At 44.9% G+C, this 22,224-nt stretch overlaps 1 protein-coding gene across 6 annotated transcripts in view; it reads left to right on the top strand.

Annotated features, from left to right (window-relative positions):
• PCCA (propionyl-CoA carboxylase subunit alpha) overlaps positions 1-22,224 on the top strand; it is a 418,320-nt gene that overhangs the window by 392,434 nt on the left and 3,662 nt on the right. For 3 of the 6 annotated variants that reach the window (XM_040487136.1, XM_040487138.1, XM_040487137.1), the window contains one exon: positions 11,562-11,702. The exons of 2 other annotated variants lie outside the window; for them this stretch is intronic. In XM_040487136.1, the coding sequence (XP_040343070.1) occupies positions 11,562-11,702 (141 nt within the window). Of the gene's footprint in view, positions 1-9,160; positions 9,268-11,561; positions 11,703-22,224 lie in introns of those variants that run through there. One more of the 6 variants, XM_040487141.1, reaches the window with a different exon arrangement.

Raw genomic sequence — 22,224 nt, 5'->3', positions numbered from 1 at the left:
ATTATTTTTTCTCATTTCTACTTTTTTTTTTTTTTTTTCCCTCTATTCGGCCCCCCGCCCCCCCCCCCCCCCCCCCGCCAAAAAAAAAAAAAAAAGAAAAAAAAAAAAACTCTGGGGAGAGAATAGAGGCTGGAAGTTAAGCTAACCACTAACAGCCAATGATTTAATGGATCATGATTCCATAAGGAAGCCTCTGTAAACTAACTGAAGAGGTTTGGAGAGGTTGTGGGTTGACGTGCCAGGAGGGTGGCACACCTGGTATGGTCATGGATGCTCTGCACCCTCCCTCATATTTTATCTGTGCATTTTTTCAATCTGGCTGTTCCTGAGGGGTTTTCTTTTGTAATAAGTGAGTAATCTAGTAAGCAAACTATTTTCCTGAGTTCTGTGAGCCATTCTAACAAAGTTTCAAATCCAAGGAGGGAGTTGTGGGAGCCTCCAATTTATTTATAGCAGGTCCATCAGAAGCACAGGTGACAGCCTGGACTTGTGATTGGCATCTGAGGTGGGGCCAGTCTTGTGGGACTGAGCCCTTAACCTGGGAGGTCTGACACTAACTGCAGGTAGACAGTGTCAGAACTGAATTGATTGGTGTGGGGAAAATGCCCACACAGTTAGTGGCCAGAGTATTCTGAGTATGAAAAAGTGTTTTGTGTTTCCTTTCACTTCATTTCAAGAGAGGGGCTAACATAAAAAAGCCCCCCCTTACATTGATTACATGATTTATAGTCCTCATCTATATTTATATTTGTGTTATTTATGAATGTCTTTTCTCTCTGGCCAGATTCTGGTGTTTGAGGTCAGGAGCCAATTTTTCTTATTTATAGTATATTCTCATATTACCCATATGTGCACGATAAATAGTTTTTGAATGAATGAACCATACTCTTTCACTAATTGAGTATGACATTATCTAAGGAAAGGATGACCATAGAATCCTGCACTGCCCTATCTGGATGCCTTCTTAATATCAGAACCAACTTCTTTTCTTTGATCTTAGAACCAGGTGTCATTTTGAAAAATTTAGTCTATTTCCTTAATGTGGAACCATAGAACTAGAATTGTAACAAATAGAATTTGCTATTCAATGATGCTTACAATATACAATTAAAAAAAAAAAATCACAACTACCGCTGTCTTTTCTTTGACAATCAGAGGTACTTGGGAAGGAAAGAGGAAATCATATTTGGTGAGTGGTTACTGTCAGGCTCTTGCTACTTAGTCTGCAAACCTTTTTTCAGTTTAATCTCTCAGTCATTTAATCCATGTTTTATCTTGATTTCAGAAATGAAGAGATTTGTTCTGAGAAGTTAGATCACTTGGCCAAAAGGTGAATCTATTGGGATATCAAAATTCAGGCCATTTGGCTTCAAAGACTTGTGCTTTTTTTTCTTTGAACTCTCTTCTGCTTCCAGTATGGTGGCCACGTCTCCTTTTACCTCTGTTGTCCACATGGCTTTATAGGGCTTGTCTGTCTTCAATACTGTATCTTCTGTATAATGTGCAACATGGGACATGCCAGAAGTCCTCTTAGAGTAGCATGGGTTAAACTTCTGAGATATGTAAGAATTCTAAACTATAAAATTGCTAAGCAGTCCCCTGATAGATTGCAGAGGCCAAGGGCAGGCCACAGCAAAATGGGCCCTTTGGTATGAAGATAATTTTGAGTTAAAAGCAATCAAAACCCAGCAGATTCAGGAAAAGCTCTTTATCTCCCGCACAAGTGCCTAAAAAGAATTTAGTTAGGGGGCCTGCTCCAGGAAGAGAGCTGTCACCACAGATGACTACATTATACCTTGAGCTAGGTACAGTAGATAGGGAGGAAGCTAGCAAGGCCTGTTTGATCCAAGTCCTCCATGTTCTGTTGTTTCTGAGTGGCCCAGCAAACACTTGTTTACCAAACATTTATTCTTTCTCATTCTTCCTAAAGGTTACATTTCTTCCCTTTGAGGTCCCAGACCCATACCCCCTTCTCCTCAGTGTTCAACATGACAGAGATGCCTTATTTTGCCTGTGTTTGCGATTTCACGTCTGTGTGGATTTCCTGTAACTACAATTTTAAATTTGATCTTCTGTTCATCTTATGTCCACCTGATCCTTAATCCAGCTAGAAGGACCTTGAATGGCAGAGGAAATTTCTTCCTCCCTGACAAGATCATTCCCAGTACTTTGGACCAGGGGTGGTTGGGTTGTGTAGGAGATGAAAACTTTTTCTTCTCTCCTCTTAGATTTCAGTGCCTGGAGCCTTGCAAATCAAACTGACAAAAGGCAGATTAACAAAAGAAAAAAATAGATTATGTTACGTACTTATACATGGGAGTTCCCAAAGAAATGTAAAATAAGACATTTAGAATGTGGGGGGTTTATACTATCTTAACAAAGGACACTATAGTGTGGGGACAAAGGAAAGGAGGTTTGGGACTTCTAGGGGTGGGAGTAAGTTGTGGGAAGGTAACTAGGAAATGTAGGATAAATATGGTATTTTTAGTGTGGTTTCTCATGCCGACAAGAGCCTTCTCAGGCCATAAGAGTAGCTCTGGAGCAGTTCTCTTCCTTGTGTATGAGAGAAAGACCCCTGCTTCTAGACCAGAAGGGGAGGGCAGAGAGCTCATTGCTTTCAGCTCAAAGCAATCCTTTCAGCGAAAGGGCATGTTTTGGGGTGGCTGGCATACTGTGCCCTTCTTTAGTTTTCTGCTTTCATCTTCTTGGCCAACAGTTTACTCCACAATATTATCCTCTGTACTTTTGTTTGCTTTTGCCTTGATATATTTTAGTTTCAAATTTCTGACCAATATAAGCTAACATTTTGCCTTATTAGATTGAGTTGCTTTAGTGAATTCATACTAGTAAGAACATTGTATCATTAAAAAAATCCATATAAAGCCCAGAGCACTGTTGAACAGCCCCATGGCATCGGTACACTCCCCAGATCTCTGATGTTCCATCTCAGGACTAAAGAACTTTCAGGGAAGGCCAAGATCCCTATCTTTTTTCCCCAGAGTTCACTTATTCGGCGCCCTGTAGACAACAGTACTTTAACTTGAGATGAGCACAGAACAATTCAAATAGAAGAGGAGGAAATGGAGGCGTAGGGACCATAGCGAAATGGTACACTTCCCTACCTATGTGCTTATTTACATAATTGTGTTTTTATAACACTTCCTGTACTTTTCTGTAAGCTGATGCTGCCCTAATTATAGATTTTCAAGAGAACACTTCATTGTACCCCAAATTATAGAGTGCTTTAAAAAGGTACCTTCTTACTGGTTTACCAAATACCTCATAAATGTGTAATTACATAAAACTGTTCAGGATACAGAATAGAAACAGCCTGTACTGTTCACAGATGTTGGTATTGTTACATAATTGAGCACAAGGCTTTCAAAGATCTATAATATTTTTCTTGTATGAAAAAGAAAGAAATGACTCATTATAGTCATAATGTGTCACAGAGACTCCTGATCAAACAGAATGCGCGTGTTCTGTTTTGTGAGTTCTGTACAGAACATTGTCAATGGACTTGCCTTTGTGGATGGGAAAGTGCCACTTATTCCAGCAAATTACCTTTGTGGCATATGTACTTGCTTGTTAGACAGCTTGCGGGCACCTGGGTGAGGCAGAGGCTGGGCCCCTTTATCCTGGCACACCTGCACACCGCGTCCCCACAGCGCCGGGCACCAGGGAAGTTCCCCCATTCACTGACTCGCTCTTTCAGAAACCCGTTGAGGACCCGCAGCCAGCGCTGTCCTGCAAACTGGGAGCGGGCTGGCTTCCTGTACGGTGGCTCTGTGGCTTTTCCTTCAGTTTTGGCTCTATCTTGAGACACCAGTGATTCAAATTGCAACGAAGGTAACTCCGTGGAACACAGCTGAGGAAATAGGATTGGTTAAGTGCCGGGTTTAATGTTTAAGTTGGAATTTAATTTTCAGTGCTATGGTGACAAAAGATGCGTTGCTGATCTTAGGATATTAGAATTGGAAGGACTCGTGTTTCTGAGGAAAAAACAAAATTGGAAAAACAAATTAGGTTAGATTTTTACATGATTGACCGATGTCCCCATGTTTTTCTCTTCCGAGGAAATTGCCTTTTGGGAATGAGCCGGAGAAACACACGAACTTACTCATTCCTTCAAAGGCTTTGATATCAGCCTTAAGATTAGTTCTTTTCTCTAAGGATACTTGGTCTTTTTTAGCAAGAATTTGAAAGATGCGGTGCAGAAGTGGGCTTCACGTATTTTTCTTGTTTTGCTTTGTTGGAATTCACCTCCCACCTCTCCTTTTGTGACTCTTGCCTCAAAAACTGTCCTTCATGAGATCGTTGCGCCACTGCGGCTCCTTGTGGCACATTGATTGGTCCAGCAAAAGCCTGGAGTTTGAGAACCAACTTAGCTGCGAGAGAATAAAACCTGGAGCATAGATTGATTCATAACCGTAAGTGGGCCAGTGTTGAAAGTGGCATATTATGTCACTGCCACATATTGACATTATCAATTATGTGTCATTAAACAGCTCACCTCACTGAATGATTTACTTTGTGTGTAACTGCCTTTTTCAATTAAAGGGAGCAAACGCTGGGGAACGGGGTCACAGTATCAGAAACCATATATTTTCTCCTGTTAACACCAGCCTCGCAGCCTCGCAAGCGAGGGGTGTGTTGGTGTTTTGCTTCAGGCTGTACTGCTCTAGTTTAAATGGTCCAAACAAGTGATTAATGATTGGGGGCAGGCCCTTACACTGCTTTCCAGATCTCTTCTTCAGCATACTTCCATTTATGTCACCTAGCCACACGCTTGGGAGGTGTTACTTCAGCACAGATCACACTCTTTGTCGGCATTGGTTTCCATTTTGGGGACCCTTGATGTTCCTCTATATACATGTACCTGTTCTCTGTGTATGTGTGTATTTACTGAAGAATTATATTAAGCGTACTGTAATGCATATATACTCACGTGTTATTTATTTATTAGCACAATGACCTAAACCTTAAACTCTTTGACATGGCGTTTGCAATGCAGGTGTTCCTGATATATAAAGACTATATGGTCCAGTGAAAGGTGGGCTTGCCCCCACCAAAGCAGCTCTGGATTTTTTTCTCCAGGTTTCAGTGGTGATAATTCGATCCAGATGATGCAGTTTCTTGGGACGTTCTTTTATTGTCTTACAAGTCCATGTGGTGTTTGGATTTCGCAAGGCTAAACCATACACGGTGTTTCTCAAACGTGCGTTTCTCAAAAGTGCGTTTGCGAGAATCAGATATGTTAACTGTTACTCTGAAGTTGAGAATTTGAACTATTAGTCGACCCACTATATTTGCTCTCTGTGTAAAAGTTTGTTATAACAGTGCTAATTACTAAGCAGCTGGATTTGTGAAAAAGTGCACAGCAGTAATTTGCACCTGACTGTTGCTTTGCTAGGAAAAGAATTGTGATCACATACATGGGGTGCATGCGCTTGATCTATAAACTTCCAAAGAGCATGTTTATCTGTGGACCTTCAACAGTTTGACTTTTTGAGTATAGCATTTGGTTTCTGTATGTGTACTTCTGAGACACTCGTTTTTACCCTAATAGGAGCTGTTGAGCACTGATAGGACATTTTACAAAGAGAAGGGTAGCATTTTACAACAAGACTGAAGCTTTTAAATGACTACGTGCTTCTGCTTATTATGTTTTGCTAGTTTTAGGGGGCCAGACAAGAAACAAGATTTCCTTTCTAATTCCTTACTCTCATACAAAATCATGAACTGGCCTAGTCAGATGTCAGTAAAATCATTGTTTCAGTGGCAGATCAGAATGGGCCTGTCCCATTGGACTCACATCCTGAATAATTCTTTCTACGCAAATGGAGTAGATAACACACCACACCGAAACCAGCGGATTTTTGTGTTTGGTTTTGGTCTATTAAGAACAACTCCAGGTCAGGTCTTGGGAAAGAATTTATTTTTGCCCTGTGGATGCGTCGGAAACATCTGCTTCAGGTAGTTGACAGGTGTTCCTTATTAACCCATGAGCCAAAGACCCAGATAGAGAGTTCTCACTATTTGAAAACTGCACCTTCCTTGTGTTTGTAAGTGTATATTCAGATTAATTCCACATACCTCTTATTTGGGTTGCTGACAGACAGGAACTTCGAAAAGAAACGGGTGCTTTTAAAGAGGAATGTGAAAAATGAAATTTGCTTTCTTAGTACAAGAGTTTTTCTGTACTTTTAAGAACTGGTGCTCTTGGGCAGAAAGGAAAGGTTTCAAAGGAACCTCATCTCCATATGGTTTTACTCGATAATCCTTTATCCAACATCTTCAGCTCTCATTCCTTTGCTTTCTTGCCTGTGGCTACATTTCTATCTCGGCATCAATTAGCACAGTGATTTATACAACAAGCAAGCAGTTTAGAGGTAATGGTACACAATTAACATCTCATTCCACCATAAAGGGTATGCTAAATACCCCAGTCATTGCTTTCTCTGCCTGGAATTGAAATAAGTGTTTGTCCTAATTCATATGCTATCTGATGTGAAGTGGGCCGGCTTTGTACTGCACTACACCATTAATCTAATTATAGCTAGCTGCAAATGAAGTGCTGTCTGAGCACGGAGAGTGAAGAAAATAGCCTTTTGTCATTTAGCCTGACTCTGCGAAGCAAGATCACACTTTACGGGGCAATACTGCGAACTGGAAATCTCCATAATATTGCTGCCTGTTGCATCTTTTCTAATTGCCACAGCATTGTAAACACAACCGGGCGCTGATATAAATAGAGCTGTAGATATGCTGTCATGTGGGTTGTCGGAGAAAGTCCTCCGAGTGCTGTTGGATTAAATGATGCGTCCTGATTGACAGCTACCTCGAGACTGTGCGGATGGAGTTGTCACAGCATTATGCTGAGGGGCTGCTCCGGTGGTTGCAGCTGTACCAACTCGGGGACAGCCGCCTGTTCGGTTCACCTTCTTGGCCCGGGGTGTGTGTTGTGGGGGTGGGGGGGGGGGGGGGTGGCACGGGGGGCGGGGGGGGGAGCTCTCCCAGAGAGGGGCAGCCACAGGCTCTGATTCTCTCTGTTTGGGGTATTGTTTCTTGCAGATTTTTTCTTGCAGATTCTTGCAGGGTCGGTTTGGTTTGGCTGGGCCCGATGCTGCTGTATTTTGCACGGCATTGACCCCTTGCTGTGGTTTTCCTCCAGTGTTCATAGTGATCCCACAAAGAACTCAGGAATGGGGAAAACAAAAAAGAAAACAAAAACCGTTGAATTAAAACTCCAAATGTACCTCAGTGTTCTAATGTATATTTAGTGAGGCTTTTTTTTTTCTAGTTTTCTGAAACTCCAGTGTTTTTAAAGATGTCTTTTTTTTTTTTTTTTTTTTTTTTCAACTATTTATTTTTGACACTTTTATAAAACTGACATTTTTTTTTTTTTTTTTTTTTTTTGCAGCTAGTCATTTCTGACACTTTAAGAACACTGACACTTGCTCTCCAGCTCAGAGTTAGGAAAGTAGATTTTTAGGGGCATGTTGGAGTGTTAGCTCTCACTGCCACACCGTGGAAATGAAAAGGCAGTTTAATGTTGGAGACCCTTGGGACCAGAAGGTGAAAACTTGGAAGAGGAGAACCTTATATCTGAAGAAATGCATCTGCTCCCTTACTTAGTGAGGGTTGATACACGGTATATGGCCAGTGCTTCAGGATGTTTTGGGAACTGATGTAACATAATTCCCAACAAAGTGCACCATTTACCCTTGACTGAGATGGCCCACGGTTGCCGTATGAAAACACGAGCAGTTCATCAACTGCACGTGTCCTGATCGTTTTGGAAGAATGGCATAGGAGTGGAAACCAGAGGTGGGCTACTTTAAGGTGAAATCACAACTGAGACAGTATGCAAAGCAGCTTGGAAGCATTCATCCTGCAGGGAGCCCATAGGCCTCCAAGGCCTGCAGGTGCGAGCACTCGGGGTGTGTGACTTGGTGAAGTCGCTGGTAAATCTCAGGGCAGTACAGAGAGGCGCACGGGGATTTAAACTCCCTAAGGAGGCGCAGACACCAGCGGCAAGGCATTTTGTGTGACCATCTAGCGCAGTGTAGCCGTAGCAAGGGCTGCTTTACGCGGTGGTGTGCATGGGCATGTGCTGTGTGTGCGCCTGGCACGGGTGGGCTTGCCCATCTGCAGGATGTTTCTGTTAACCAACCTGACCAAAAAGCATATACCCCCCCCCCAAACCATGACCACGCATGGCTTCTCCCCCAACTACCATGGCTCTCTGCCCCCACCTTTTCCCCCTTCGTTAGGTTCCATGCTGAGAGCCGTATGTTCATTGTAAAAACAATTCCATTGTGTTCCTTTTAAGCGTCCATCTCTTGTAGTTTTCTTCCTGACCCTTTATGTCTGGTGTGATTCCCTTCTCTTTCTTTCTTGAACTTTTTGGGAGAAATTTTGTTAGACATGGTTTTACATTACAGACACCATAAAATTCATTCGCTTAGAGTCTCTGGCTGGGGTCATTAGAGAACACCTCCCATGAATGTTCCCTCCCATCACTGTCCTTCCTACACGGGTTGAGCTGACCAGGCCACCCCCCGGAGAGCACCTGTTCTCAGGGTTAAGTTCCTCCATGCGGAGCTTGATAATTTGTGGTTTATGAGCACCTCCCTAAAACCACAGTGAGGTTCCATCTACCGAAGAACCCAGAACGAATCCAGTTCAGGCCCCACAGATGTTTCTTGTGACCTTGCAGGGTGAGAACCTTCTGGGTTCTTCTAGGATTGTACTTCTCCGTCCTATCAAGTAACCTTTAAAATCTTGGACTCCCACCCCCAGAACCTCAAGTTTGTGGTTTATCTGCTTGAAAACAGTAACAACAACAACAACAACTTAAAAGCACAACTCTCCGGGGAGGTTACACGGAACGCTTTAGGAATATTTTAATGCCTAGTGTAAAAAACCAAACTCTTTGCGTGTCATAGGGCATTTTCCTGAATTCTTTTAGCTCGTTGGCTGGCTCTGCCTGAGCCCCGTAAGAATCAGAGAAACCAATAAATAGCAGTTTTGATCAGAAGCTTTGAAAGCTGTAGTGTACACTCTTAAACGACTTCTTTTCTGGGGGCAGCAAAAAGCTTTTATGGCTCTCACCAGGCACTTCATTCTGATGGGCCCATATGCTGCACCCGCTTAGATCCCATCCCGCCAGCGCGCCCCGCGTCCGCTGCACGGCCGAGCCAAGACGTTGTTTTAAGAGGCGTGTTTGTGTGGGCACGCTGAAGGGGTCAGGACACATCAAAGGTAATCTTAAAAAGAGAACCTCTTGCTGCCTCCTCTCTTTATATTCAGAAAGGTCGTTTCTTAGCCAACTATTTGCAAGGAGCCCTCTCCTGAGGCATTTACCCCGTTGTTATTTTTTACTTGTGATTACAATAAGTCGCTTATCCCCCAAACAGATTTAAGAACAATAAACAAATACAAGAGGAAAAGGAACATCTCATCAATAACAAAGACTGCATCTAAAGGCGCTGAGTTTTGTGACTCTTTTACATCTCTTTCCAAGCAAAGCAGGAGTCCTACAGAGAAAGGAATTCAAAAGATATGAAAATTATAAAAATAGTAAAAGGATCCAGTTTTAGTCAGGATCTTGTAATTTCTGGGGAGAAATGGAGCTTGGTACGATCTCAGCTCTTTATTTACATTAAGGCTTGTTTGTGATATAGCTAAAATTAGGTTTTAAGCCTGTCCACTGTGGTGAAATGTGGTAAATCATATTGTTCACAGTGCAGAAAGAGCCTTTCCCTGAATTTAGACTTCACATTTGTAGTCAAATGGTACAAAAAACAAGGGGAAAAAACTAGATCTGTGTGCTACACTGAACCTGGACAGCTGGGCCCAGTGCTGGCCAGTCACGTGTTGGGAGCCGGGGAGGGCGCTGCCAGCTAGAAAAGTGACTTTGCTGTGGACTCTCCTGCTCCTAGGGGTGTTGGGTTTTCTTTTCTAAGGCAGACAGCACAGCTACGAAAACCATGCAATTTGGTACAATTATGTTATCCCTTCTTTCTCCGTCCACCCCTCTCCCTCCCATCTGGCGTCGTCCCCCCCGCCATGGTCTAATGAAAGACTTTGAGGTACAATTCATCGCTGATAAGTAGTCCCTCTGCCTGGAATGTTTATTAGACTGACAGCACAATGCACTCTCCTTGCCACTTAGGACTCAGATGAATTTTAATAGGAGCAAAAAGCTTTTATTTGCACTGTAATTTCACTTAAGGATCATATCCTTCAGAAACTGGCAGACACTTGTATGTCTTGATTGCAAAACACACACTCAGGAGTAAAGAAACATGCAAAAGATGTTATTATTCAACCTGTCACAGTGGCAAATCTGAGCGGAACTTAGGCCATCGGTGCTCCTCCTGGGGGTCTCCCTTGCCCTTTCAGAGCAAGTCCCACAAAGAGCACCCAGAAGGAATTCCGCCATGCCTGTGCAGAACTAGAGGGGGAGTTCTATTTTGCCTTTGCATCCCTGCCATCATGATGCCCACAGGCGGCTTTGAGTTACAGCATCTTTTTTGGAACAAAATGGAGCTGCCTCCGTGTTGTATCTCTCTTACCCAAGGGAGATGCAATTTGGAAGGAATTCAGAAATCTTCAGGTGCTGGTTTCAGCCTCACTGAGTAACCCCCTCCTTAAACCAGCTGAGTTTGTTTCTTTTTGGGTAGACCAAACTGTGGCTCTTCTATTTGTTCATAGAGATCCAGGATATTTACCCCTGCCAGGCAGAAACTCTATTAGAAATGTTCTGTTTGACTGAGCTCCCCTTAACCTGCCCGATTGTTTGAGAACCATATACAAAAGGTTCCATTAAAAATACTTGCTTGTGCATAATGTTTCTCTCAATGGCTTAAAGTCTGATATTATTGTCTCTCTGTGTAGAAGATAGTCCTTCTATTTCATTTTTATCTACCCTAAGCGTCTTGGTACCTTGGAAAGACTACGCCATGTTGTGCCCAAAAAGAAGAGCTAACTTTTTCTGTAGTGAATATAACATACTGTGCCTCTAGAAAGAGATTGAATTTTAAATATTATTTTGCCCCAAACGAACACTGAAACCCTTTGTCTTAACTTGGTGGCGCGGCCGCTCTCGCGGGGAGCAGGAGCCTGAGACAGCAATCTGCTGCCATCTGCTGGCGGGTGCCCGCAGAGTCACCCCTCTCCCTCCTGCAGATCCAGCCAGCTCATAGAATCCGTGTTAATTGGGATAAGTTTGTAAGCAGTGAAGGGAATATAAGGAAAAATCCTCACTGTTTTCTTTACAAAGTTTTGAGATGTTTGTCTTACAGGGTGACTGCTATTTCTCACTAATTAATTACTGGAGTTGTTCTCGTTTCAAGAAATTTCTTAAATAACCAGCTCACAACATGTGCCAGAAACAAAATGACTATATTTTGTTTCTCTGTACAATAATTAAAAACCATTGAATTCAAAGATGTGATCATTTAAATTTCAGAGCTAAAAATCTGATTCTGAAAGAATGCTACCTTTGAGGAAAAGTTCATTTAGACTCACTTACGTTTTTTTACCCCCTTAAGTACAAGGTGCATATATTAACCAAACTGGCTGCAGAACTGAACAAATTTATGCTGGAAAAAGCGGCTGAGGACACAAGCAGTATTCTGCGCTCCCCGATGCCTGGCGTGGTGGTGACCGTCTCTGTCAAGCCTGGAGACATGGTAAGGACCGAGCCTGTCTGTGGGATGAGGTGGACTGAAGCGCAGTCACATTCCGTGCAGCTCTCTCTTGACTCCTGCCACCCCCACAAAACCACTAAATAGCTTTTGCACATTCTCTGTCCAACTGCTTCACATTTGAATTGGGTTAGTAACAGTATCCCTGAGTGTCTCCCCTACCAAAGACCTGGGACTGGAATAGAAATAAGGCCAGAGTCATTCTGTTAATTGGCAAACGCAGTATTTTGGAAGTAGTTTATTTAACATTTCTATTTGCTTTCTAGTTCTCTGTGCTTTAAGTATCCTTGAAGAACTGACACCAGGCGATAGTCCTTTGATGGGGAACTCTCTATGATTTCTGGGGCTAAGGAAAGCTAATTCCATAAACTGTGCGGTACAGAGCACTTCCGTAACTTGATACATATAATTCAGGATCACAGTTTGAAGCTTTTCATCTCGACCTTGTGACATTAAGGCACAAATCAAAGCTATCTTAGTATTTCCTCACATGTTCAGAATCATCATAACATGTTATGGACAGATTGGTAGGATGCATTTTCATAGAGCATGGAGAGAGAGCTCTATTGATTCGCAGCAAAAATTTGTAAAAAGAAAACAAAGATGCAACCAGATTTCTAGGGGACAGTTAAATACTAGCATTTTTATTTATGTGCTGGAAAATCATGGCCCAACATGATAGTCTTTAATGGATGGTATGGCGGTGACTCCATTGTGTGTCTCAGTGAAATCACAGGAGTTTACATACTTTCCCGTCAAGAGTGCATTAAAACTTCCTCTGTATTTCTTTATTAATATACTTAGTAAAATCATATGGAGAAAAACTCATGTAGCTTGCATTGGCCTCTAGAGAAATATTTATAATAAAAGAATATTAAGAAAAAATGATCAGGAAAAAAAGAAAACGATCAGTTTGTTCTTTAAATGATTAGCCCTGAAATTGATAAGTGAAGTCAGAAAACTGACTTAGCAGTTGCTCTTACCTGATGATATAGAAACAGAACTCTACCCACTCTTCTAGAAAGGCATAGGAGAGGCTCAGTAGCTATGAATTGTTATATTTACTTTAAAGGCTTTGACATTCCTGGAAGAAAACCCTCATTAAGACTGTCTTATTAAGGATTTAGGAGAAGTGATACAGAAAATTACATCTATATGTTGAATATGGGGAGGGGTTTGCCTCGTTGGTCTTCATTCTAAAGGGTTAGGGTCCTAAGATGATAGCTTGTCGGCCTTGACATGAAGAATGCTTACACCAAGACGTCGAATCGCTAAGTTGTACACCTGAAACTAATGTAATCTTGTGTGTCAAATATACTATTTGGATTTTGTAAAAATGCCTCCACTCACTCACTGCATTATGAGAGCAGTCAGTGGAATCTTCCAGCAACTAGACGTGCAGGTTGGTAAACAGTGTGGTGGGTTCTTTCTTTTTTTCCGTTTTTCATCTTAAGCCTTTTCTAGAAGCTACATAGGCTGCCATCCTGAGCTTGTCCTAATTGCGTGGCTTTAATTATAAAATCACATTTGCACTTAAAAAAATAAGTGTAACTGAAATCCTTACTTTTCCAACACCTGAATCAAAACCAGAGGCAGGGTGGGGGGCAAGAGGGGCTCACCCTGTGGTTGGTCTTGCTCCTCCCTTGGCACTGGCCTCCCCCACACCACTCCTGGTGTGTAGGCATGTAGCCTCCTTGTTTCCAGCAACTGCTTTCTCCAAGTCTGGCTTCTCCAGACACCAGAAGGGTTTAGGCTTCATACTTTCCGTGTCCTGGCTAATAATCTAATGGGGGAAAGCAAAGCATTTAGTAAATTGGAACAACGTGGGGTTAGTCCTTGGTTCATTGGGATAGCTCAGATATTGAAAACCACCACCAGTCATTAAATGTGGGTATTCAAGAATGGTTTAATTTGAGAACCAACTGTTAAAAATGTTACTGTGGGGTCATGGGACCTCTACTTTATGTAGTCCTTTAAAGTCCAAGTCTGGGTGTGCACCCCTAGTGAATTGGCTTCTAGTCTCTGTGTGGTTCCCCTTACTTAGAAATGCTCTCTGCACGCATGTGCCTAGGCCGGTCAGGGAGAGTGCACACCTTCTTAAATTCTTCGCCCCAGCTTCCGGTGCCACTTTTGGTCCTTGCTGAACTTCCTTTCTTACTCTGTGCCGTCGTGTTTTGGTAAAACAGTATTTTCTCTTGAGTTAGTAGTTGTGAGAAGTGTCCCAAACCATTCCCTTCCCCAAATGCAGGGTGAGAAGCTTCATCTTGGGCTCTTAACAGCAGCTTCTATCATTAAATCTGCCTTGTGTAATTAAAACACAAGAAACTTTCCTTTGACCAAAGGCACATGCTTACTTGAGGCCATTATGAGAAAATAATACTTGTAACTTTTAAGTTTTGTGGTTTTAAATTATTTTAGTGCCACGGGCATGTTGTGTTGTTCTTAGCAATAACAATAGCTGAGCCAAAGTTCCACTTGTATCAGTAGAAAGATAATGGAATCAGTCATCCCGGTGTGTTTTCAAGGAAAACAAGGACGTAAGAAACAAATAGGGGCCTACAGCTCTTCTCGTTTTCTTTGAAGTGTTATTTTTTTATAGTTTGAATTCCAGTAATCTGAAATTTTTATATTCAGGTTAAGTAAAACTTGAGAAATCTTAGAATGGAGCTCCTGGCAATAATGTGTTCCACAAAAGCATCACATAAATAATAAATAATAAATCTGTTTTGTGAGGCAAACAATCTTAACAGAGTTAAAAAAAAACACCTCAGGGTGAAATGATGTGGGGTGGCTGCTCAAAAGTAAGAAATGCACTCTGAGAGCTTCCTGTGGAAAGGTCTTTCCCCTCCTAAAGCACGGAAGCTGTGTTCCTTTGGATTCACGCCGCAGAAGTTTCTAATATCCTTTCAGTGTCTGTTACATAGTATTTAACATTAAATGTGGCAGTAAAATCATTTTTCAAGTGATTGTAGAGTAGCCTTTTTGAACAAGTGGGAGGGGGTTGTAGTCAACAGTCAAATACATACCAGCAAACAAACCACTAAGAAAGAAAGAAAGCGGATTGTGGAAAGTCAGGAGACACACATTTAATTCAGAAGACAGTTGGCAGAATGACTTTCATATGCTTTTGTCTGTTTTTGTTTTTGTTTTGTTGGGTTTTTTTTTTGTTTTTTTTTTTTTTTTTTTTTTTTGTTTTTTTTTTTGGTAATCAGCCTTCTGAAAATAATTTTGCAACGGACTTTCATTTCAGTTGGAAGAAATCCCTATTTTCCTGTATATTTAGCACCATCATACACTGGTGGCATTTTAATCAAAGCCAGGATTTTTTATAACTTGTTTTAATTTTAAAATGTCTGTCTTTAGGATGTTGTCGAACAACAGTATTAAGTACACATATTCTCTCATAATAATGGCAGAGTGCACCTGCCAGCTTTAGACTAAGAGCTGCTGAAATGGCATAAAGTCAGTAAGGAGCAGAGTTGTTTTGTTAGTCCTTCGATACAAGAAACAAAGCAGAAAATGAGGCAACCCAAGGGGAGACTTGCCTGTCGCAATCAATCAAGATTTCTTCTGAGGTGGGTTCCAGTTAAGCAGACATCTCAGATTTGCATCAGAAATATTCGTCTTCTTGATTACAGTAACAGTGGAGACCTGAACCAGAGGCAGGCTGTGTCCCCACTTAGGTAATTACTACTTTGTGCCTTACTAGTTTGTGAGAACAGGTCCAGTAATAGAGTGGCAGCAAGTACCTGTTGCTGCTTTTCTTGCCACTTAACCTGTTCAGTATTAGTGAGACAGGCTTGGTGGTATTTTTGTGGGGCCAGGACGAGGGAGATGTACTCGGTGAGGGCACTGACCTTTAGCAGCAGGGGAAGTAGGTGTTTGGGACTGTTGTTGTCATGCATGGGGTCTTGGGCACAAAACTATATACTCTAACGTGCACCAATGAAGACAAAATTTGTGATCATTAGTGGGAGTCCCCCCCCGCCCCCCCCCGCTGGCCCCAGAGTTAGCCCTGATTTTTTTCCTCCTTGCACGTGCTCCTGCAGGGGTTCCGGGGGAAGGTTCTCAAGCAGTTGGATGGCCGCTGATCATGAGACACAGGTGCGCCGTTTCAGAGTGTGGCATTCATACCCCCCTCTGCCCCCAGACCATGTGGAGCTGAGCCCACAGCTGATCCTGGGGAAGGCACATGTAAAATTTGGCAAGAGACCTTTAGTTTTCATTTCTTGAAGAAACAGATTTGGAGCCTCTTTTGCTCTTAGGCATTCTGGATGGCATTGGAATGGGCCCTCCTGACATGTTTATCTGGCAGTGACTTGTATGCCCCGTACAGCCCAGTATAATAATGATAATGGTGTCTTTCCCTGGCAGAGGCCCTGGCTCGACGGATGGATTTTCCAATTTCTGGATATCTTGATGGACACTCGTGAAATCACGACAGTAATTACATTTTCATGTTTTATCGCAGTTTACTTGACAAGATGCCAGTTTTTCACCTAGACCTCAGATGGTATTTTAAAGCAGGTATAAATAAATTTCTGCATTCATTACTTAACATTTCTAAACTTTAAATTACAAAATATTACAAACATAAAGTTACAGAGAATAATACAAGTACTCATGCTCTCTGCGTACCTTTCCTGTATTTCCACTTGTACTTAACCATAAAACATTGCTTACACTGTGGACTTGCCCGTGGCCCCTCCCTACCCTCATCAGATTCCTGTCCTGTCTTCTTCAAGTGACGGCTACCCGGAATTTGGCCTTATCTTTTCCAGGTAACATTCGCTTTTCAGTGTTTAGGTAAATTTTTATTGGAGGTAACCACCTGAGAATTTTTACAGTGTAACTTAATGATAATTATAAGAGAAATATTTTACAGATCAATCAATAAATACTGTAGGTGAGTCTTCTGCAAGTTGGGCATTTGATTTTATTTTTCAAGAAATGATCCACTTGGGATTAGAGGCTATGTTATCTTTATTTTAACCATTTTTGAAGATAGCAGTTCTCGAGATCTTTTCTCACCCTTTTGCTTAAAAAAAAAAAAGAAAAAAGCCAAAAACACTGAATCACTGAGGGCCTTAAAACAGCATATTTCACAGAGGTAGAGGATCCAGACTGATACCTTAAAGATACTGTTAAGTTCTTCTCTAACTCTGGGGGCTTTGGCTCCAGTTCCTGGCTACTTAGAGGGCAGTAAGGAGAAATGTTTTTCATTTTAAGGAAAACTAGACTTTTATCTTGGCCACGACTCTGTATTCTCTCCCGGAGCCTCTCTGCTCCCTCGTCCACTGTACAGACCCAGGGAGGCAGCTCTGGGCGGGGGCGGTGGGGGGAAGCGGGGCCAGCGCTGCGCAGGCAGGGGCCTGGAGTCCCCCCAGCCGGCAGCCTTGGCTGAGGTGTCACCTCTCCTTGCTCCTGGGTGAGCAGGCGGCTAGAGCACAAACCCATTGCTGGAGGCCTTAGACTGGAGATAAGGGGTTTGGTGGCATTTCTTTCACCCGCCTCCTCTTTCTTTGTAAATTTGATGACGGTTCCTTCCATCACTGCTTAAATACTAGACCATCTCCCCGGGTCTCCCTCCCTCCCTCTTTGCATGAAGATGTTGGGATGTGAATGCACATTTCTTCTTCAGGAAATATCAGGGGATATTTACCAGCCTATCTTACCGGCTCAGAAAGAGGAAGTTATTATAATCAGATTCTAGCAGTGCCTTTTAACCAAATCTGAGAGGCCTTTTTCTTGTGGCTGTTAACTGCGTCTTTCTTCAGATCTAAGGGCCGTAAAATGCATTGCATTCAGGCACCTGTGTTCTAAGTAGAACAGCCTTTAAAAATGTAATTGAAGGATTTTCACTTTTGTGGAGTCGTCAGCAGGGTTGATATTGATCCGCGCTTTCGGGTGGCCCAGAAGGGGAGCCTGCAGCAGGCCGGTAAGCCCTCCGAGCCTTCTGTCTAATTTGGCAGAAAAACACAGAATGTAGGACAACAAAAGAAGGCTCCCTTTTCCATAAAAATTCGTCCTCCCACCCACCCCTCTTCCCCAAAAAGGGGACTTAATTTTTCAGCTGCACACAGTGATTTGGTGCTCACTCTTGCATTGAAACAGTTGCTGTCTGAACAGGCAGGAAACAGTTTTCTTTTAATTGCTGAAATCATTCGGAAGTGCTGCGTGCCCTGCTTCTATACAGCAGATGCTGTGCATTAATTGGCCTGCGTAGAAGTGACCCAGGGTTCCTTGCAGCGGGCCCAATTTTAGGCAGAGGGTTTAAATAGCTTATTTATTATTGTGTATAATCTGGCGTACATTATGTGCTCCTGCACGTGTCGTATTTCATGGTCTGCAGTTTCTAATGTCATGTGGGCTTCAAAACCTGTGTTTCTCTGGTAATGTACTAGCAGCAGGTAAGCTCAAAATACCATCCATCAGGAGCTAATTTTTTATCCAGATACCACAATGACTGATGAACCTGTCTTTTGTGTGAATGTTTAGCACAGTAGAAAGCCATATGCCACTGGCACCGTTTCTGGGGCCTTCTTTACAGTTGCCGGAGAGGAGGCTTACAGGGGGAAAACCCTCCGTGACATTATGTCCTCTCTCCTCCACTTAAAGGATAACACCTTTAAAACAGCCCTGGTTCTGGACGACAAAAGAGGGTAGGACCCATCTCAGAGGAAAGCCGACTCCCGTAATCATTTTCTTTATCAGAAATAGGACTGCACACTCTTAATAGGGAACCTTGTTTTGTTTCTCCCCGTCTGTTCCAAACAGACCTTCACCCATTAGAAGGGCCTCCCCTGTGTGGGAAGAGCACAGCTGTTACTGTAAACCTCATCCCGGCACTGTATCACCCCCATTTTGTGGCTCTGAAGGATGAAATTGAGAAATGGGATACTGTGCAGTCAGCCTTTACATCTCCAATTTTAGGCCTTTGCCATCATTTTCATGCTTTTATTCCAAATCAAATAACATTAGTGAGCTACACCACCTTCTGATGAATGTCTGCCCTCGAGCACAGCTTTCAAGTCTGGACTTTTGGGGGCTCCCTTTTATGTTTGGTGGAGGTCTTTCTTCCCCCTCTCCCTGCTCGCGCTCTTCCTGCACTTTTCTTTGAGCCTTCTTCGTGCATTCGCAGTCAGCACGATACAAGTTGCCAGACGTGTCCCCGTCTTCGCGTGCTTTCCAAGAGGGACGTGTGCTGGAGAAGGGTCTGTGTCTTTTCATCTTTGGGGAAGGAGGGAAGCGAACTTGGGAGAAGGATATTGGGGGCTTTAATCAGAAATAAGAAGGGGTTTAAATCATTAGCACAACAAAGCATACTATAAGCTTGAAGATAAAAGTCTCTGGGGAAAGAGTCCTCTGAAAATAAATGGAACTTGATAGATTTCCATATCATTTATAACTTCCCTTAATTACACTTGGAAGACTTGCCAGTAAAACTGGAAAATTGGCAGCCTATATCCATTAGAGTCATTTTGCCGACCATGGCAAGCAGCTGGCTTTACTGGATTTTATTTCCCATCACTCACAATTAATCATCAGCTGGAGATGTCTGAAACTCTTCAGCGCAGAGCACTGCTGGGTGACATTCAGGCTTCCTAAACATGCTAAAATCTGCTGAGTAAATGGGCTGAGTTTTCTCTCCAGCTTACTCATTTTGGAGCGAGGCAGGCCCCCGCTTAATGAGCGCTGCGCTCTGATAATCGGATGCGAATGTGAACCTTGACCCCATGTCAAAGGAGAGGACGCAATAAGCCGGATGAAAGATACAGGACTCAGGCCTCCAAACTTTACACCAATTAGACAGGGAGCGGAGAAGGACATCAGGCTGACTAGGTTTATCGAAAAGACTTGCGAGGCTTGTGACCATTTTGTAAGCCCAACGTCGGAGACCTCCTGTCACAATCAGTGAGCCTTTATCAGATGATGCACAAAAGTGTTAGAGAAGTGTGTGCACGGAGCCTTCGGGAGCCGCGCGCTCACGTGGAGCCGTCGGGGCCAAGTTCCCCACGTCAGTGCTCCGGGCCCATGCCGCGCCTGCCTGGGCTTCGCAGGCACCTGGGGAAATGGGGGCGGCGTCACCGCGACCTCGTGAGCCCCGTGGGCAGGCCAGCCACCACCGCTGGACTGGAGGCTCCCAGATCGCGGGGTGGGGGTGGGGGGCCCTGGGATGCCCTTGGGTGCGGCGGGCCAAGCCCGGGTGGGGCGCCCTGACAGCGTGGCCCGCGGTCCCCGACCTCGGCATCCACCCCACGTAGCTCCTCCGGCTGGGGTTGTTGAGGGATGACATAATGTGAATTTAGAACACGTCCGCGTGTGCGTGTGACTCGATTCTGCTGACCAAGACGGACCTCTCTGTTTTGTGGGGTCTCAAGGGACAACTTCCAAGACTTCTTTCTCTTTCAGGGATGAATGAGTGAAAACAGACTAGAAAACCCATTGCTAAGTGAACAGAGAGGGAGAAGTGAGTACTTCACATTCCACCCGGACCGAAGTAGAGATGCAGACTGGCAGGTGGAGGGAAGGGACCAGTGGGGGGAGCAGGAGGGAGAGGAACCGGATGTGGGTTCGGGGCAGTGCTGCCAGTGGCCCCTTGGAATCCGAGGCGCTTTCTTTGAGGTCCTTTTAATCAAACTGCCAGAGGGACTTAATAAGAGCATTTTCACTTTGGGACTTGTCCCCCTCTCCTGCTTCTCTCTGTCTAAATCCAAGGTTTTGTTTTTCTGAGTAGTGTGATTGGGGAACTCTGCTTGAGTCACCTGTATGGCACCTCTTTTCACATCACGCAGGCTCTGGGCGCCCGGGGCCAGCCAGGCAGGATGGCCGGGGGTGGCGAGAGCAGAATCCTGTGAACTTGCCCCGCGCTCCAGCGGGCCCTGGTCTAAGCACCAGTGTGACCAGCTCATGTCAGGTCGTGGCCTGGGCTCCGCTGCCCTTTAGCACAGGTTCTATGGTATCCGTGTCAGGTTGGTCTTGCCCCCTTGGTGTGACCACTGGAAACTTCCGGAGTTTATTTCTTTTTCATATTTGCATTAATTGTGACTTCACTTGAAGATCCCGGAAAGAACGGTGAGGGTCGCTCGGTCTGGCCTGCAGACCCTGAGCCGGGCCGAGCAGCCGACAGGGAACAGACCTGCTACGGGGGGTGGGGGGTGGGGTGTGCCCTCCCCCACGAAGCCCACAGGGCCCGGGGCCGGGGAGCCCTGGGCTCTCGGTGGGAGGCCGGGTGGGGGGCAAGCTCACACAGGTCCCTGCCATGGGCACTAGGCCAGCTGTGAAGGAGAGAGCTACCAGCACCTGAGGTGGGGGGGGGGGGGTTGGGGGGGGGGGGGGGGCTGGACAGGGGAGAGCTGGTTAGTTTGGATAGAATTTACATTCTGTTGTGTTGGGTGTCAGATCCATTTCCAGAAATCCCCCCTGGCATCTTTTGCCAGGATGCCCAGTCGTCAGGTGGGGACGCCGAGCAGAGAGGCCAGCTCTGGCCCCTCAGCCCCCAGGAGACCGTGGTGCAGGCCCACCAGGGGTTTGTGAGCGGGGCCCCTCCAAGGGAGTCGCCCTTCTCCCGTCTCGCTGGGCCCCGCCTGCCTCTGAAAAGAAAAACGGCCCCGGAATGACGACTGGAGGGGGCACGTGTGCCAACGCCCACCTGCTGCCCCCCTGCCCTGCGATGAGCGGCCCTCACGTGCGCATCCTCCGCTCTCCGCAGGATGCAGATGCCAGGAGAAAATGAAGCAAAACGGGCAGTGAGCACAGAGCTTCAAAGCCCAGCTCCCCAGCTCAGCGTCTCTCCTCCGTGCCAGCCCCGCAGCTTTGGCAGCCCCTGTCCTAGGTTTCTGTGCCAGGAGAAGGCAGCCCACCACCTGATCAGAGGAGGAAAGGAATGCACGGGGCGCAGGCAGCCCCGACTGCCAGCGAGACAGCTTGTGCCACACAGGGGGCCGGGGGCAAGGGTGGGGGGGAGCTCGGAGATCATCTGGGGATTTCAGGAAAGAACATTCTCCAGGCGCTCCTGCCACACTGGGCCAGCGCCAGCTTGGTGGTGTGAGTGCCCTGGGGCCCCACCCCAGGATGCCCACCAGCACCCCAGAAGAGCCAGCCAGTTGCCCTGGGAAACAACTTTACCATTTCAAAGACTGGGAGGAGGCCCTTTTTCAGAGGAGAAAAATCCAGCCCGCTCCTTGATCCTTCCCCATCAAGGGCAGCGAAGAGAATAAACAGAGCAGCCTTTGGTCACAGCTGCCTGCTGCTGGAAGCCCCAGGCTTAGCCCCGGGAGCTCATGCCAGCTCCACCTGGACTGGCTCCGCCACGAAAGGCAGGTGAAGCTTCAGCCAGTGCCTGTGGGAGCTACCGGTCTCCTTGCAAGGACCGGGCAGAGCTTGAGAAATCCCTCCCTGTGTTGGAAGGCACTTTCCAGGAGCCACCTGGTTGTTACTTGGCGTGTCCTGCAGAAGTTGAGACCGTGGTCCCCATGGCTGGCTGCTGTTCCCGGCAGCCCCCCCC

This window comes from Herpailurus yagouaroundi, unplaced genomic scaffold (genome assembly GCF_014898765.1).
Source record: "Herpailurus yagouaroundi ecotype Mexico unplaced genomic scaffold, PumYag 164, whole genome shotgun sequence".
Taxonomy (NCBI): Eukaryota; Metazoa; Chordata; class Mammalia; order Carnivora; family Felidae; genus Herpailurus; species Herpailurus yagouaroundi.
This window is presented reverse-complemented; position numbering and strand designations above follow the sequence as displayed.